The following is a 15681-nucleotide window of genomic DNA, read 5'->3' on the forward strand; positions in this document are numbered from 1 at the left end:
CTGACTACCACCAAGCTTACTCCCGAGTAATGCATGCCTTGGAGCCAACCTTTTTTTCTAAACTAAAACCTCGGTATTCGGGTTAAATTGCCGTGTTGGCACTTTGCGATAAATAAGTGGATTTTGGGTTGCAGTTTGGGCACTCGGTCTCGAAAAGGTTCACCATCACTGTAATAGAATGACAAGCCAACTCTCACCACAAGAGGGCATATTCAAAATTAAATAAAACTACCTGGTTGAGAATTTTTTGTGTTAAAAATAAACATGACAATTGAAATTTGATTTGTGCAGACAACAGTTCGATTACATACAGCCATTGTTGGCTAAAGTATTTGGAACATTTTAGTTAAAAGAAAGAAGGTGAGATGGTGTAAAAGTTTATAAAATTATGCACTGTGTGGAGAAGTGAATGGAGTAAAACTTTTATCCCTGTTGCATAGTACTAGAATTCAGTACTAATGAAATTTATAGTAGATTTCAGAGGAGGAAGAGGGACCCAAAGCAGTTCTTCACACAGTATATCATCATCATAATCATCTACATTTAAATATAATATAATAAAATAATATTATTTGCGCTACCATTAGCTCAGATGACTTGAAAATAGAATTGGATCATCCCTAGTGGATAGGTTTAGGAACAGCTACCGATTATAGCAACCAAATGGAACCTCCATCTTTAGAGGCAGTGTATCTTTAAATTCTAGTTTCTTGGACCCAACCATTATGGTATTTTGTTGCCAGGTCAAGACAGAGATGGATCAGGATGGAACAACCATTGTCAGGATCACTTGGAGGATCTGGGTGCTGGGACACCCTGAAGCAGAACCTGCCTTTATACTGTAGGACTGTAGTGGCGAACCTATGGCACTCCAGCTGTTCATAGACTACAACTCCCATCAGCCCCTGCCATAGGTTCGCCACCTGCTGTAGGACTTTGTATCATCCTGTGCCAGATCACTCATTGTTTTACAGTTCCAGCTTGCCCCCAATAATCTCTTGGCTCTCCTTGATCTTGCCTGGTTGCAAATACTTTCAGGTCAGACTTGGTGTTGGGAGTTTCCAGATGGGACAGATGTTGAACATTCTTCATGAGATGTGTTTTGATAGAACTTTGTAGCTGCTCTACCACATTAATCTCAATGTCTGGCCAAGGGCCTCTGTTTATGGATAATGGCACTGGCCGAGCTTGCCATTTTGCAGTCTTGACTCTGGCTCCGTTTTCCAGGGCTAAATGGATACAGCTCAGTATACTTTGGCTAGAGTCAAGTGTGTATCCAGTTTAGTTCTCGGGGCCAGAATCTGAAGGGCCATAATACCCTGTTTCCCCTAATATAAGACATCCCCGAAAAATAAGACATAGTAGAGGTTTTGCTGAAGTGCGAAATATAAGGCATCCCCTGAAAGTAAGACATAGCAAAGTTTTTGTTTGGAAGCATGCCCGATGAACAGAACACAGAAAAATAAGACATCCCCTGAAAATAAGACATAGCGCATCTTTGGGAGCAAAAATTAATATAAGACACTGCCTTATATTTGGAGAAACACGGTAGCTATGCGTGATGTCAAAGCAGCAAGAATTTACCAATGAGAAAGGGAGTAAACTCTTATCAAACCAAGAGTTTGGAGTTGCAGCGAATTGGAGTTGGAGATTCTTCAGAGATGAGATGTCCTCCAGACCAGAAAAGATCAGTTCTAGGAATTGAGGCATCCAAACAAAAATGTTACAGGCTGCATCTCCCGGTTTCCATGGCCTATCTCCACTTTCTGGAGGGTATTTTTTTTTTACTTTGCGGGCTTCCTACACTGTGGGAAAGCCCTTTGGAGGGGCAGGGCAGAGTCACGGCAGTGCCATCCCTGCCCTTCAGCCTTGTTTGGATTGGGCTGTTAGTCTTTTGGGTCCGAGAATAAAGGTCTCCAGTCACTATATGGTTCAAGGACGAGGGAAATAAAAGGGTGTGCCCCCATGATCAGAAGTTTGAGAAATGCTGGTGCTGGGTTTGTTTTGCGATCTTGCGTCTGAGCCTCGGCTCAGCTTTCTCTGCTTTGCTTCACATTTGGCCAGGTCCAAACCCCAGCCTGGCAGTTGCGTGGGTGGCAGGCCTGCACCTCCTGGAACTCCGCATCCGGCTGGTTTTTGCCAACCATCCGTTACTCCCCAGCTTCTCCTCCATCTTTTCCAATCAGACTTAATTAAAGTGTTTGCAAGCCACAGCCTGGTTTTAATTACAGTGAAATTGTCAAGATTAGAATGAAATTGGCCAATCATTGTTTACAGGGGCATTGTTAGGGGAACGCAGCAGGCTGCTGGAAATCGTTTCTGCGCCAAGACTGTAGCAAAGGCATCGCAGTGTGTGCGGAATTTGCGAGCCCCATTATGTGAGGGGTCTGCTTGGCACAGATAGTATGATTGACTTTGCAGGCTGCAGATGTTAAGCCCGTATAAAATTTCCCAGTGCCAGCAGATGCTTGCCAACCTGTTTATTCATGGGTTATCCAGCTCAACACAAAGGCTGTCCTGGTGGATATCCAGCAATGTGGACGTGTGTGTGTGTGTGTGTGTGTGTGTGTGTGTGTGTGTGTGTGTGTACGCATACATACAGAGCTCACGGAGGCATGAGTGATGTGTTTCTCCCCTTCATATACTCACAAAAATCCCATTCTATAAATTAAGCTGTGACTGGCACAAGATCCACCGATTCACATGTTGCATAGTCCCCAGGGTGGGTCTGGAGTTCCCTCCCATGGACATTCATGAGTTGTCAGTTAACCTCAGTTCTTCTGTGTGTAATGCCTGGTTTATATTGTGATTGTGGGGGGGTGTGTGTGGAAAAAAGGACTTTACCCTACCTCCACCATTTTCTGCACTGCTTGGCCTGCTAAGGAAACCCATGTGTGTTCCTGAGGGTTTTTCCAGTAGCCAGTGGCAAAGATGCAATGGGGCGGGGGATGGCACCGTGCCCTGGGCACATGCCATTGGCATCACGTGGGAGTGGAAAATCGCCCCCAGACCCCCCTTCCTGGGGGAGGGGCATAAGCATGGGCGGGGCACACTGGGTGAGGCAGGCGGGTCGTGCCCCGGGCGCAGTTCCCTCTCCTTCCGTCCCTGCCAGTAGCCCATCCCTTCTCAGGTTAGGCAAATGGAGTAGAAGAATATTGAAGACTTAGTTGAATGCATGCCCAAGCCAAAGCCAAATTGTGCACAGGCATTAAGGAGAATCACAACTCATGTGCCTGCGACACAGGACACAGGGTGGGAACGTTTGGACCAACTTGCATACTCTGTAATGTGTGAGGAGGGTCTTGAGCTCCGTTCTTCTCAATCATCTACCCTAACCAGTGCGCCACCCTGACTTTAGTTCAAAAGAAGCTATTTATGTACCTGTTGCCATGTGCAGAGGAGGATGGGTCTCTGTTCCTTGAATTGTCGAGCATAATAATGGTGGAGTTTGTTGTAAGAAAAGCTTGGGTTTGTCCAGGTCACCACAGCCAAAGTGTGGCTTCCATGTTCATTGCAGTACTCCCCAACTGTGCAGGGGTGGGGGGGGGGGGAAAGGCAAATTAACCGAACAGACCCCACTCCCGATGACATGATGAGGACTAAGTGTGGTCCAGGAGTTTTGGGATGCTGCAGATGATGGAGAGTCACTTAAAGAAGGTCAGAGGGAGATGCGGGAATTGGTCCGCTCAAACCCTCCTCATCGTGAGAGAATCATGCCAACACTCCATTAGGATCCTGAAGAAGTTCACCCGATAATGAATGACAAAAAAGTGATTGCTCAGATTTCTGTTCTTTGGAAAGGTCAAGTAATAAAAGAAATGCCCATTTTTCCTCTTCTCATTTGAATTGCCTACTTTTCTTGTACAGCCCACGTCTTGCCAGATTGCTTTTTTCATGACTTGGGCTTGAGATGGTTGTACTGCAGGTGGGCATAGACATTTTTAAAAAAATTTTTTTGTTACGATTGGAACTTGATTTTTTAAAAAACTTTATCATTAGCTTCATTAGATTTTATAAACTTTATCATGATCATGAGCAAGGTTCTGGAGAGGTAGCATACAAAACCTTCTAAATGAAGATATATTTATAAGAGGGAAAGGCCACACACACACACACACACACACACGCACGCACGCACGCACGCACGCACGCACGCACGCACGCACACACACACACACACACACAGCCTCTGCTGACCCAGACTTAAAACAGGCACAAATGTGAGGCTCTTGTGTCCATGCTTGAGATACAATCCCAAACAATTGGTCCAGTCCTTTATGAGTTCCAAGAATCTCAGTCTACATCTGACCAGCCATTCTTTTGGGTTCCTTCTTAATTATCACAAGAATAAAATGGGAGAGTTGGATGACACAAGCCATGTTGAGCTCCTTGAAAGAAAGAACTACAGAACAAACCAGTGATCATTTCAAGACTTTTTCCTCACCAGTGTCCACCAGCTAACTTCCCCCCAGGGGTCTGCAACCTGTGGTTCTACAGATGTTCATGGACTACAATTCCCATCATTCCCAATTGGCCATGCTGGCAGGGGCTGATGGGAATTGTAGTCCATGGACATCTGTAGAGCCACAGGTTGCAGACCCCTGCCCTAGATTCTGCCATTCAAATACTTTACGCAAACTACAGTTTTTGTGAACCTTTACTTAAGCCACCTTCAACTAAGAAATTTTTTGTTTGCTCAAAAGAAATAGAGCTGCAAAAGAACCCATTGCAAGAGAGAAGGTTCTGGTGGATTGGGCCCTTATTTTGCCTCCTCGGGATCAGCTGTTAATCAAAACACTAGACCAGACTCCTGTGTCTTTAAAAACAACATCAAAGGCAGATATTCTACCTTTCCGACCTGCCCAGTTCCAGCTGTCTCCTCAGGTCATTCTAGAATGTGTTTTACTTTACCTTTGCTGTGTCTGCTTCTCCTGCAGAGAATTTGCTCGCTGGAAGGTGAACAACTTGGCGCTGGAAAGGAAAGATTTCTTCAGCTTGCCTCTGCCCCTGGCTCCAGAATTCATCCGCAACATTCGCCTCATGGGGCGCCGGCCCAGCCTCCAACAGATAACCGAGACCCTGATCAAGAAGTACGGGACCCATTTCCTGCTCTCTGCCACTCTGGGAGGTGAGTGCTGTGCCTTCTGTCCCCACAAGCTTGCTTGGTTGAACCCACACACCATATCCCCAGCTGGCATCTCATAGCCCTGAGCTGCACCAGCTGAGCGCTCTGGTGAGGTGTTTTATTTTTATACATACATATATCATATTTTCCTGTCTAAGGCCAACATCTGGAAGCTTGCTGGAATGGGGACAACTTTGCTAGTGTGACAGCTGTGAGACTTCAGGCTGTCTTGTGAAGTTGGCCCTTGCTTGCGGGAAGTCCGTGCTGCAGGGAAATAGTGACAGCCAAGCTGCAAGCACGCGTCCGGAAATATAAGTAGGGTTGTAACGGGCATGGAGAAAAAATGTCCTCTCCCTTTCAATAGAACTTTAGTAGGATGATACTTCCCAGGTTGGGAGGGAAGGCAGCAGGGTGGAGTTGGAGCTGGACAAATCTCTGCAGCTGAGCAGGGTCAGTACTTGGATGGGAGACCACCAAGGAAGACTCTGCAGTGGAAGGCAAACAATTCCTGCCTCTCACTTGCCTGGAAAACCCCTTGCTGGGGTTGCTGTTAGTCAGCTGTGACTTGATGGCACTTACATTCGTATTTACTAGGTGAGGTTATTTACCTTTATGCCCTACAACAGGGGTCTACAACCTGTAGCTCTCCAGATGTTCATGGACTACAATCCCCATCAGCCCCTGGCCATGCTGGCAGGGGCTGATGGGAATTGTAATCCATGAACATCTGGAGAGTCACAGGTTGCAGACCCCTGCCCTACAAGCTTCAGGTGGAAGGAGGTTTAGTGTTCCTCTTCTCTGGTAGTGGAAAGAGGGTTCACTCTAGGACATTTTGCTCTTGGCTTGTTGGCAGTCCTAAACATAAGTTGTGGTGAAACTTACATGTTTTGTACTTTAAACTTGCAGTGTGCTCACCTATGGCCAGAAACGGATCCCATTTATCTGTCTGCCATGTTTTTATCTCACTCCTTCCTCCAAGAAGGATCCTGGTTCTCTTTTGCTCCATTTCAGCCTCACAATGACTTTGCAAGGTCTGAGAGGGAGTGACTGCCCCCAAGGTCTCCCAATGATCCTCTGTAGCAGAGTGGGGGCTCGAAACTGGGTCTCCAGTGTGGTGTAGTATTTAAGAGTGGTGGAGTCTAATCTGGAGATCTGGTTTTGATCCCCCACTCCTCTGCATGAGAGGTGGACTCAAATCTGGTGAACCAGGTTTCTTTTCCCTACTCTGACATATGAAGCCTGCTGGGTGATCTTGGGCTGCTAGCCACAGTTCTCTGCAAACTCTCTCAGGCCCACCAACCTCACAAGGTGTTCTGTTGTGGGGATAGGAAGGGACGAACTTTGTAAGTTACTTGGCGACTTCTTATGGTTGAGAAAAGTGGGGTATAAATCCAAACTCTTCTTCTCCTTCTTCCAACATCCGTGTTTGGCTCTTTAACCACTGCGCTACACTGTGCTGAAGAATTATTGAGGTGATAACGGAGCTGAAGGCCCAGCAGTAATGGCGCCACGTGCTGGTTTGGCGTTGCATACAGCAACATCCCCTTGGTTCCAAGCATGGAACTCTCTAGTCATGGTGCCATACCTCTATCACACCCCTTAGCTGCCTTCCTGAAAAACCACCCAGGTAGCCAGGCTGCCTCTGAATTGCTGGTGATGTCCAGTCCATTCCAATAGCCAGTGCCTCCCATCACTCTTAACTAATTTTTTCTGTCTGACTCCCTTCAAAATTCCTCCTCTGTCCTGTTATCTACATAAGGATTGTCTCTTGTTATTCTAAGGATACACAAAACAAAAGTGGAAAAAAATGTGACATTAAAAAATGACAATGTTCAGAACCCAGAGAAGAGATGTTTCAGTCTTACCAGGCTGCTTTTCTAAAAGTCGTCACTCTGTAGCAAAAGAACTTCAAAGGAAGAATCCACTGTGAAATTACTGGACTGGAATTCATTAGTTTGGCATTGTCTATCAAGGACTTAACAAAGATTTGAGATTCCTCAGTCATTCCTGGCATTAGCCAACTTATCAAAACAAGGGGAATTATGTTATAAAGAGCCGTTGCTACTGTAAATGGGGTCTGCATTTACATACAACCCACTCTGTGCACTAGGGGAAAGCAGAGGTGTATGGCCTTTCGGTCACTTTGTTATGTGACAAAGTGGCATGTGCCCCAGCCGCACACCCCTGAGCCCTGCCCCCACCTTCCGTGCAGACCAAGGGGATGCCTCCCCAGGCCCAGGGAATGGCAGGACCCAGCTTGCAGGGAAGCAGGGCAAGGCGGGGGGTGCCCGGAGAAGGTGTTGTCCCCAGGTGCCATTTCCACCCAATACACCTCTGGACAAAAGCCGCTTCTAGCACAAAATCTTGTTAACCTTTAAATTATCAGAAGACTCCTTTTTTATTTGGTGGGGAGGCGGTGTGCTGCAAAAGATTAACATACTTACCTCACCTAAAATCGAAACGTAGTTTGGAATACATGCAGAGGAAGTAAACAATATTTAGGCAAGGGTAGGTGAATGCATGCAAATTTGGTGCACAGGTAGGTTGTGGTACCAGCTGAGCCTGAGGCTCAGGGTCTCACTATCTTATGAGAACTGTGGCAAGAATGCTGGACCCCTTTTTCCAGAGTTCTCCAAAACCTGACACAGTGCTTATCATGCCAGCAATAATTGGTGTGGAGGACGTGTTGTTATTGATTAAAACCATAGATCAAGGAAAGGCTTCGAGTAGCAGTATGGATTTTTCGAAACCCGTGAGTCATGTCCCTTAACAGCCACGGAGCAAGCTTGCTGGGCACTCGAAGACAAATGGTGACATTTCATTGCACAAGTGACCGGATGGTTAAAAGATTGCCTTCCCGCTTGCTGTGCTCCTTCCTCTGCCTTCCCTTCCCAATTAATTCAAATGCCGCCTTTAATTTGTTTGTTTGTTTTTAGTTCATTAGAGTTAACGGAATGTTAAAAGATTATTCCTGCAGGGTGAGGGCAGTGGCTTGGCAGTCAAGTGTCTGCTTTGTATTCAGAAGGTCTCCAGTTTGAGCCTGAGCATTTCCAGTGAAAAGAATAATGTAGTCAGTGATGTGAAAGACTGAGACGCTGAAGAGCTTCTGCCAGTCGGTGTAGCAATACTGACCTTGATTGAAAATGGATCAAGAAGTACCGTATATGCTCGCCTATAAGTCGACCCGAATATAAGTCGAGGCAGCTAATTTTACCACAAAAACCTGGGAAAACTTATGGACTCGAGTATAAGACTAGGGTGGGAAATGCAGCAGCTACTGGTAAATTTCAAAAATAAAAATAGATACCAATAAAAAAATGTTTTTGAATATTTATTTCAAAGAAAAACAGTATGGCATCAACAATAACTTTAAAAGTTCTGAAGTGGAATATATAACTCTCACAGACAGTATCTCTTCAGACTTTCATAGGGAAGATGCTCAACAAGATCCCCCTTTTAAAAAGTCCCTACAGGTTCTCCTTCAACACGGATAGCTTATCATTACACAGTGAAGATGCTTGTGTGGTAATGGCAGCCACTGCCCCAAAGCAAGTATTTATTGCAGGTCTGCAAGCTCAGCCGTATAAGTCGAGGGGGGCTTTTTTCAGCACAAAAAATGTGCTGAAAAAGTAGACTTATACACGAGTATATAAGGTAGGTAATGTGAAGGACCTCCACCTGAGATTCTGGGGTGCTGCTGCCTGTCAGAGTAGGCAGTATTGACCTTGATAGATGACTGCTGTAACTCAGTATAAGGTATCTCTTATGCATGCTTTTATGTATGTTGGATTGTGGGGTATGTTCTGAAGTGTAGAGATACTCCATTGGGCAGGTCTTGAGCTGTGTTGTTCTCTCTAGTGACTCTAGTATGTAAGTTGCAAGTCATCTTGACAGCAACTGAGTGACACAGGTGTTAAGTCGCCTTTCCTGGGCTCTGATCTGTAGTACTGTCAGTTCATTCCCAAGACGCTTTGAAACGGCTGCTTGTCCATCCCATTAAGGATTGTGCATTGCTGAATGTATCGTGCTATTTTTACTGACAAATGAATCTGGTTGAGGTGTCTAGGTAAGAAATCAAGGAAAGGCCAGAGAATAGCCTTGGTTCACTGTCTACAGCTAGCCTCACCAGTAGGCAAATTGGAGATACTAGCAGGTACACTTATTTGGCAAACGAAAGGAATAGATGAGGCAAAGGATCTGTGCAGCCATAATGGCCCAGAGGAAAACCCCCAAGCAAAAGCCAGGTAAATACAATCTACTCCAGCAAAAATTACACAAAAGAATGTGAGCTCTTGAGTTGTGCAGCTAAAAATACCACAGTGGGAAATGGGGGAAGGCTTCTGGGTGCCAAGCAGGTCCTTTCTGCATCTTGTAGCCCTCCCTGCTCCAGGCTACAGCCCTCAGACTAAGAGCCAAAGGTCACAAGACCTATGGTCACAAGCCTCTTTGGCCCACAGCTCTGGGCAACTCTAGGCCATACTTCCCTTTGAGCAAAGAGGAGAACAGCAAAATGTCATTGGGCTGCTTCTAGCCAGCTATCTAGCAAGTAGAATCTTCCTTAATTCTTTTCCTGAGAGAGACTGGATACTAAACAAAGACCCCTCCCCCCCCCACACACACACACATATACACACATCTGGTATAGAATTCTCTGCAAACCTAAATGGGTGCTCGGTGGAACAGGTGTCAGGTTACCAACTCCACTGCCTAAGAAGGTGAGATCATGTCAGTTCCCATTTGCAAATTTTTAAAAAGACCATATGTTAGAGACACACCGATCCCTTTAAAGAAGTGTGATAGTTGTCATAGCAACAAAGGAGGAGGATATGGGCTATATCCTGGCTATATCCACCAACTCTTCTCTCAACAGACTTTTCACCATCCAAGGAAGCCTTTCTCGACGGGGCAAAATAAGGTCTACTTGAGGAAGTTTTTCTCCCTTGAAGAAGACTTAGCAGAAGAGAGTCATAGGATTTAACATAGTAAGAGGGAATCACAGGATCTAATTCTATGTATCGGTAGTGCACTACATACAGAGTCAGTGGATATGGTGGTAAAAAGTACTCTGGGACAAGTTCAGGAACCCTGGGGGTGGGGGTTAGATTTTGGCTGCATGCTTTCTTTGATGTCAAAGCTAATGGTCTGAGGAGGGAATTACTGGCTGTGTGAGCCTGGTGACAGTAGATGCCAATCAAGTGTCCCATTTGATATAAATCCTCCTTACAGTGTACCTGAAGGCAGGCATCAGGTTTTTCTTTTGTACTATCATTTTAACCCTCAATCCACCCATCCAGTCTGAGCAGCTGTCTGGAAACCCACTGTGGACATTGATTGGCATTACCTGAGGGACCCAAGTCAAACTGACTAATGGAGATATGGGTGAAGAAGGCCCACTGGACCTGAAAACAAACTGTTGACAAAGTATTGTCAGAGGCTTTCATGGCCAAAATCAACTGGTGGTTGTGGGTTTCCTGGGCTGTGTGGCCATGGTCTTGTAGTTTTTGCTACTGACATTTCACCAGAATCTATGGCTGGTATCTTCATAAGCATGTCATGGTAAGATGGGCTTGTCTGTGTGGCACTGTGTGGAGTGATTCTGTGGTGAGGTGTATGTTTTCTCCACCTCACAGGGGGGAAGGAGAGGTTAGGTGCATTAGCATGTGTCCAGGTGGAGTTTAGTTGCAGTTGTATTAGAATGTCTCTGGTGTTTTGTTTCGGTGTTTTTTAGTAATGGTAGCCAGGTTTTGTTGATTTTCAGACTCTTCTTTTTGTTGAAAAAAGTTTTCAGTGGCTTCACGATGTAGGTGAGACATAGTAGCTATTGTCATATTGTGTTGACAAATAGGGATTTGAAACCCCAGAAATGATGGTTTATGTGCAAGGAGTGGTGGGTGGTATTACTTATAGGGTGATGATAAAAAGTTCAGTCTTTTACTGAGCTCCCCCATATACCTGTGTTGGATCTTTTCATTATTCTGACAAACTGATGTACTACCAAACCCTCCAAAGGGTAACTGGGCTTTGTACGCATGGATTGCCCATATGAAAGGGGTCAGAGCAAATGCTGCATCTCAATTCTTTGCAGGAGAAGAGTCCCTGACAATTTTTGTGGACAAGCGGAAGCTCAGTCGGAAAGCAGAAGCTGGAATCCCGGGAGGAAGTGGAGGAACCAACGCCACAGTCTCCTTGGAAACGCTGCACCAACTGGCAGCCTCATACTTCATTGACCGTGAGAGCACACTACGGCGGCTCCACCACATCCAGATAGCGACAGCAGCCATCAAGGTAACCCCATAGGCAAGCGACAGACTGTTTTGTGATCTACCTGCTGCAGGAGGAACATATTTGCAAGTGAGAGGCTTTACCCCATTCATTCCTCCTCCCATTGGCTTGATAGTGTAGTTGCTACTTCTCAGTCTCTGCTGATTTTATGTATCATTCTCAATCCTAGCCCCACCGGGAGTCTGTGGCTTTTGCATTGAAAAAGCGGCCAGGTGCACAGGTGAGACTCTTTGGCCCAGGCTGAGCTCTTAAAAGGAAAGATTTTTATAAACTACAAGCCAGACTTCAGATGCTAGTCCTCAAGTACATGGAAAAGGTATTTCACAGCACTACAGGGTTTTGCTGAACTGACAAAGAAAATAAAACCCTAACTCTCAGACCTTTATGGCCCCACTGAAGTGGCTTAAAAAGCCATCCCTCTCGTTCCTTCCTGACAGGGGTGTAAATGTAGAAATTAATTCCCTGGTCCACCGTCTGCTCTCTGACACCCATTCCAACCCCTGGTTTCCTATAATCGAAGAAAAATGGCTTCTATTGGACTGTCAGTGGATTCACTTTGCCCTTTGTCCTATTCAGAAGCTTATAGGAAATTAAAAGGTCAACTATTGGATAGAGAGTTCTCTACCCTAATCACCACAGCCAAGAAAACATGCTCCCCCCTGTATTTTTCTCTCCCATTTGAACAGGGCCACTTGGCACACACTCTGCTCAAAGGCCAGGTTTAATGTTATGCCTTCTGCCTTGTTATATGGCAGATTTAACAAGCAAGAAAAGGCTAAAAGATTGTGCCCGTGTAGTGATGGCTCAGTTGAATCTCTGGCCCACCAATTACTACACTGTTTCAGATTCAAGGAAATCAGATCCAAGTATGTGAATCTTACTCCTTTACATTTACCCGATCTCCCCGATTTATTTAGATTACACTACTTGTTGGACAATCCTAATCCTTCTCTCTGTATGGTAGTGGCAGACTTTCTCCAGGAAATTACTAAATGCCAGTAGATTTCCCTCCACTTAACATTTATTTCCTGTACTGTATATGTTTTTTTAATCAGTTTTTTTTACTATTGTTGTACTGTTGTCTATGCCAATAAAGGCTTGCTTGCTTGCTTGCTTGCTTGCAGTTAGAGCAACTCTCAGACCTTTATGGTCCCACTGAAATGGTCTAAAAAGCCATCCCTCTCACTCCTTCCTGACAGGGGTGTAAATGTGGAAACTAATTTCCACCCAACCCCAGTTTGTGACCATAGTTTGCTTCCCTAGAAAAAGATTTTTTAAAATTTGACTGCGTGTCTCCTTGATGTGTCTCCAAGATGCCACAAGACATCTTGCTCTTCTCTGTCACAGCAGCCGCTGCCTCCTGTTGATCTCCGAGGGTGATCTTGTGCAGTGTGCGCTGCAGCAGCATATCCACATGGAAAACCCAGAGCCCACTTGCTGAAAAGACTGTGGCCCCTTCCGCACATGCAGAATAATGCACTTTCAATCCACTTTGCGGAATAGCAGCATCTTCTTGCCAACAATTGTGAAAGTGGATCGGAAGTGCATTGTTCTGCATGTTAAGAAGGGGCCTGTGTTTCTTTTGAGTTCCTGCAGCAGTTGGATCCTAGAACATCTATGGTCTGCAACATGAGTGACCAGCAGATCTAGCGCTGGGTTCCCGTTCCCTAGTGTAATATAATCGGAATGCTTTGGAACAGGGACTACATATCACAGTGAAGTGTAGGGCCAGTGTGATGTAGTGGTTAGAGTGTCAGCTAGGATCTGAGAAACCCAGGTTCGAATCTCCACTCTGCCATGGAATCTCACTGCTTGACCTTGGGCCAGTCACACATGCTCAGCCTAAACTACCTCACAGGGCTGTTGTGAGGAAAAATGGAGGACAGAAGAATGCTGTAAGCCACAGGGGAGAAAGACAGGGTATAAATTAATTCTGTGATTCTGTGCAATGGTAGTGGACAATTCTGCCAAGTTACAGCCAATTTATGGCAACCCCGTAGGGTTTTCAATGCAAGGGACAAGGCGAGGTGGTTTGCCATTGCCCGCCTCTGCATGAACTGAGAAAGTTCTGAAAGAACTGTGAGTGGCCTGTGTGGAGGAGTGGGAAACCAAACCTGGTTCTCCAGATTAGAGTCCATTGCTTTTAACCACTGCACCACACTGCCTCTTACCTCTACATAAAACCCCAAAACCTTCTTGGTGGATCTCTCACCCAGGTACTAACCAAGACGGACCTGGCTTAGCTTCTGAGATCTGACAAGATCAGGCTAGCCTGGGGCACCTGTGTAATACATTTAGAAAGGCATTGACTTTGTCTGTGCCAATTAACCACTTGTGCAGAATCAGAAATCAGCTTCATTGGATTAGGAGATCTAGAAGAACCTCAGAGGCATCACCTTTGTGATTGGGAGCGGGGGCAGCCATTTTTGGTGACACTCGGTGCCTGTTCTCAGAATTCCAAAAAATGGCCATGGGTTCCCAAGGTCGGGGCCCTTTGGTCTGCTCTGACTGGCTCTCTGGGGACTCAGACAAGGGTCATTCCTAGACAGGGATTCTTTTTTTCAGTGGAAGATACGAATTGGGTCTTAATGCCAAGCAGAAACACTGGCCCTGAGTCAAGGTCTTCCACAATGATGTATCTTAGCACCAAATCCTATTTGGGTGAGCACCAAATCCCAGGACTCTCTCCACCCCAACCTTAAGAGGCCAGAACATTCATCAGATTTGGAACCAGAAGAGCGATTTGTTTTCCTAAGTCTCCTTTCTTTCATTCAGCACACCCCAGTTTTATTTCCCCCCCCTCTCTCTCTCTCTCTCTCTCTCTCTCTCTCTCTCTCTCTCCCTCCCTCCCTCCCTCCCTCCATATGTCTGGATTTTAATTTGCAGGTTGTTTAAGCGAAGCTGCCCTCCCGGAGGACTGCTCCCCGGCTCTGCAATTATAAACTCATCTCTCGAGTCAGCTTCTTTCCCCACCTGCGCTGCCCCCTCCCCCGGGCCCCCCGCCAAGGGAACAGGAGGGGAGGTCTGGGAGTGAAGCCTGTGTGCTATTTATGGGAAATTGACTGTGCTAATGATGCCGTGCTTTTATCAAGGACTGGAGGCACGGCTGTTCTCTGTCAATAGGCCAATTACCACACAATTATTTCCCCTCCATGTTTGGGAGTAATGTGGCCTTTTGCATTGTCTCAGGCTCAGAGTGCTCGGCTGTCGTGCGCAGAACACTGCGTCCTCCGGGCCTGCCGTTTCAACACCATCTTTTATTTCGTGGCGTTTCATTTCACTTTGTCTGATTTCAGTGCATGTCTGTCCCCCTCCCCTATTTTGAGGATTGAAAGGATACTTTTGATGTTTGGAGGTGGACAATCTCAACAGCACCCTCTATCCCCACTACTTACAGCAAGGCACAGTTACAGTGCCAGCTGCTGCTCTGGTGTGGTTGCATGGCTTCTATTCACTTCTATTCACTATGATGCGCTTTGAAGAGGAGAACTTTGCTTCACAGTGGATTGGGCCACATGGCTCAGACTACTCTGCGTCCATGCTGTTCCCCCTTGAGAGCCAGCGTGGTGTAGTGGTTAAGAACAAGTGGATTCTAATCTGGAGAACCGGGTTTGATTCCCCACTCTTCCACCTGAGTGGCAGAGGCTTATCTGGTGAACCAGATGTGTTTCCGCACTCTTCCATTCCTGCTGGGTGACCTTGGGCTAGTCACAGTTCTTCGGAACTCTCTCAGCCTCACCTACCTCACAAGGTGTCTGTTGTGGGGAGAGGAAGGGAAAGGAGCTTGTAAGCCATCTTGAGTCTTCTTTCAGGAGAGAAAGGGGGAGTATAAATCCAAACGCCTCCGCCTCCGCCTCCACCCCCGCTGCTGCTGCTGCTGCTGCTGCTGCTGCTGCTGCTGCTTCTTCTTCTTCTTCTTCTTCTTCTTCTTCTTCTTCTTCTTCTTCTTCTTCTTCTTCTTCTTCTTCTTCTTCTTCTTCTTCTTCTTCTTCTTCTTCTTCTTCTTCTTCTTCTTCTTCTTCTTCTTCTTCTTCTTCTTCTTCTTTTTCTTCTTCTCCTCCTCCTCCTCCTCCTCATCATCACCATCACCATCACCATCACCATCACCATCACCATCACCATCACCATCACCATCACCATCACCATCACCATCACCATCACCATCACCATCACCATCACCATCATCACTAGGGTTAGGGACACAGTACCCACAATCTGGAAATCTGCATTTAATGTTTTGACCCTCCCTTCATTCTGAATGTTTTTTTTAAAAA

The 15681-nt window shown here is 46.0% G+C and overlaps 1 protein-coding gene across 2 annotated transcripts in view; it reads left to right on the top strand.

The window, feature by feature from the left end:
• BRINP2 (BMP/retinoic acid inducible neural specific 2) overlaps positions 1-15681 on the top strand; it is a 118294-nt gene that overhangs the window by 87838 nt on the left and 14775 nt on the right. For both annotated transcript variants that reach the window (XM_048497646.1, XM_048497645.1), the window contains 2 exons: positions 4938-5128; positions 11211-11410. In XM_048497646.1, coding sequence (XP_048353603.1) covers positions 4938-5128; positions 11211-11410 — 391 coding nt within the window. The remainder of the gene's footprint in view (positions 1-4937; positions 5129-11210; positions 11411-15681) is intronic.

Source organism: Sphaerodactylus townsendi, linkage group LG05, assembly GCF_021028975.2.
Source record: "Sphaerodactylus townsendi isolate TG3544 linkage group LG05, MPM_Stown_v2.3, whole genome shotgun sequence".
Lineage (NCBI taxonomy): Eukaryota > Metazoa > Chordata > Lepidosauria > Squamata > Sphaerodactylidae > Sphaerodactylus > Sphaerodactylus townsendi.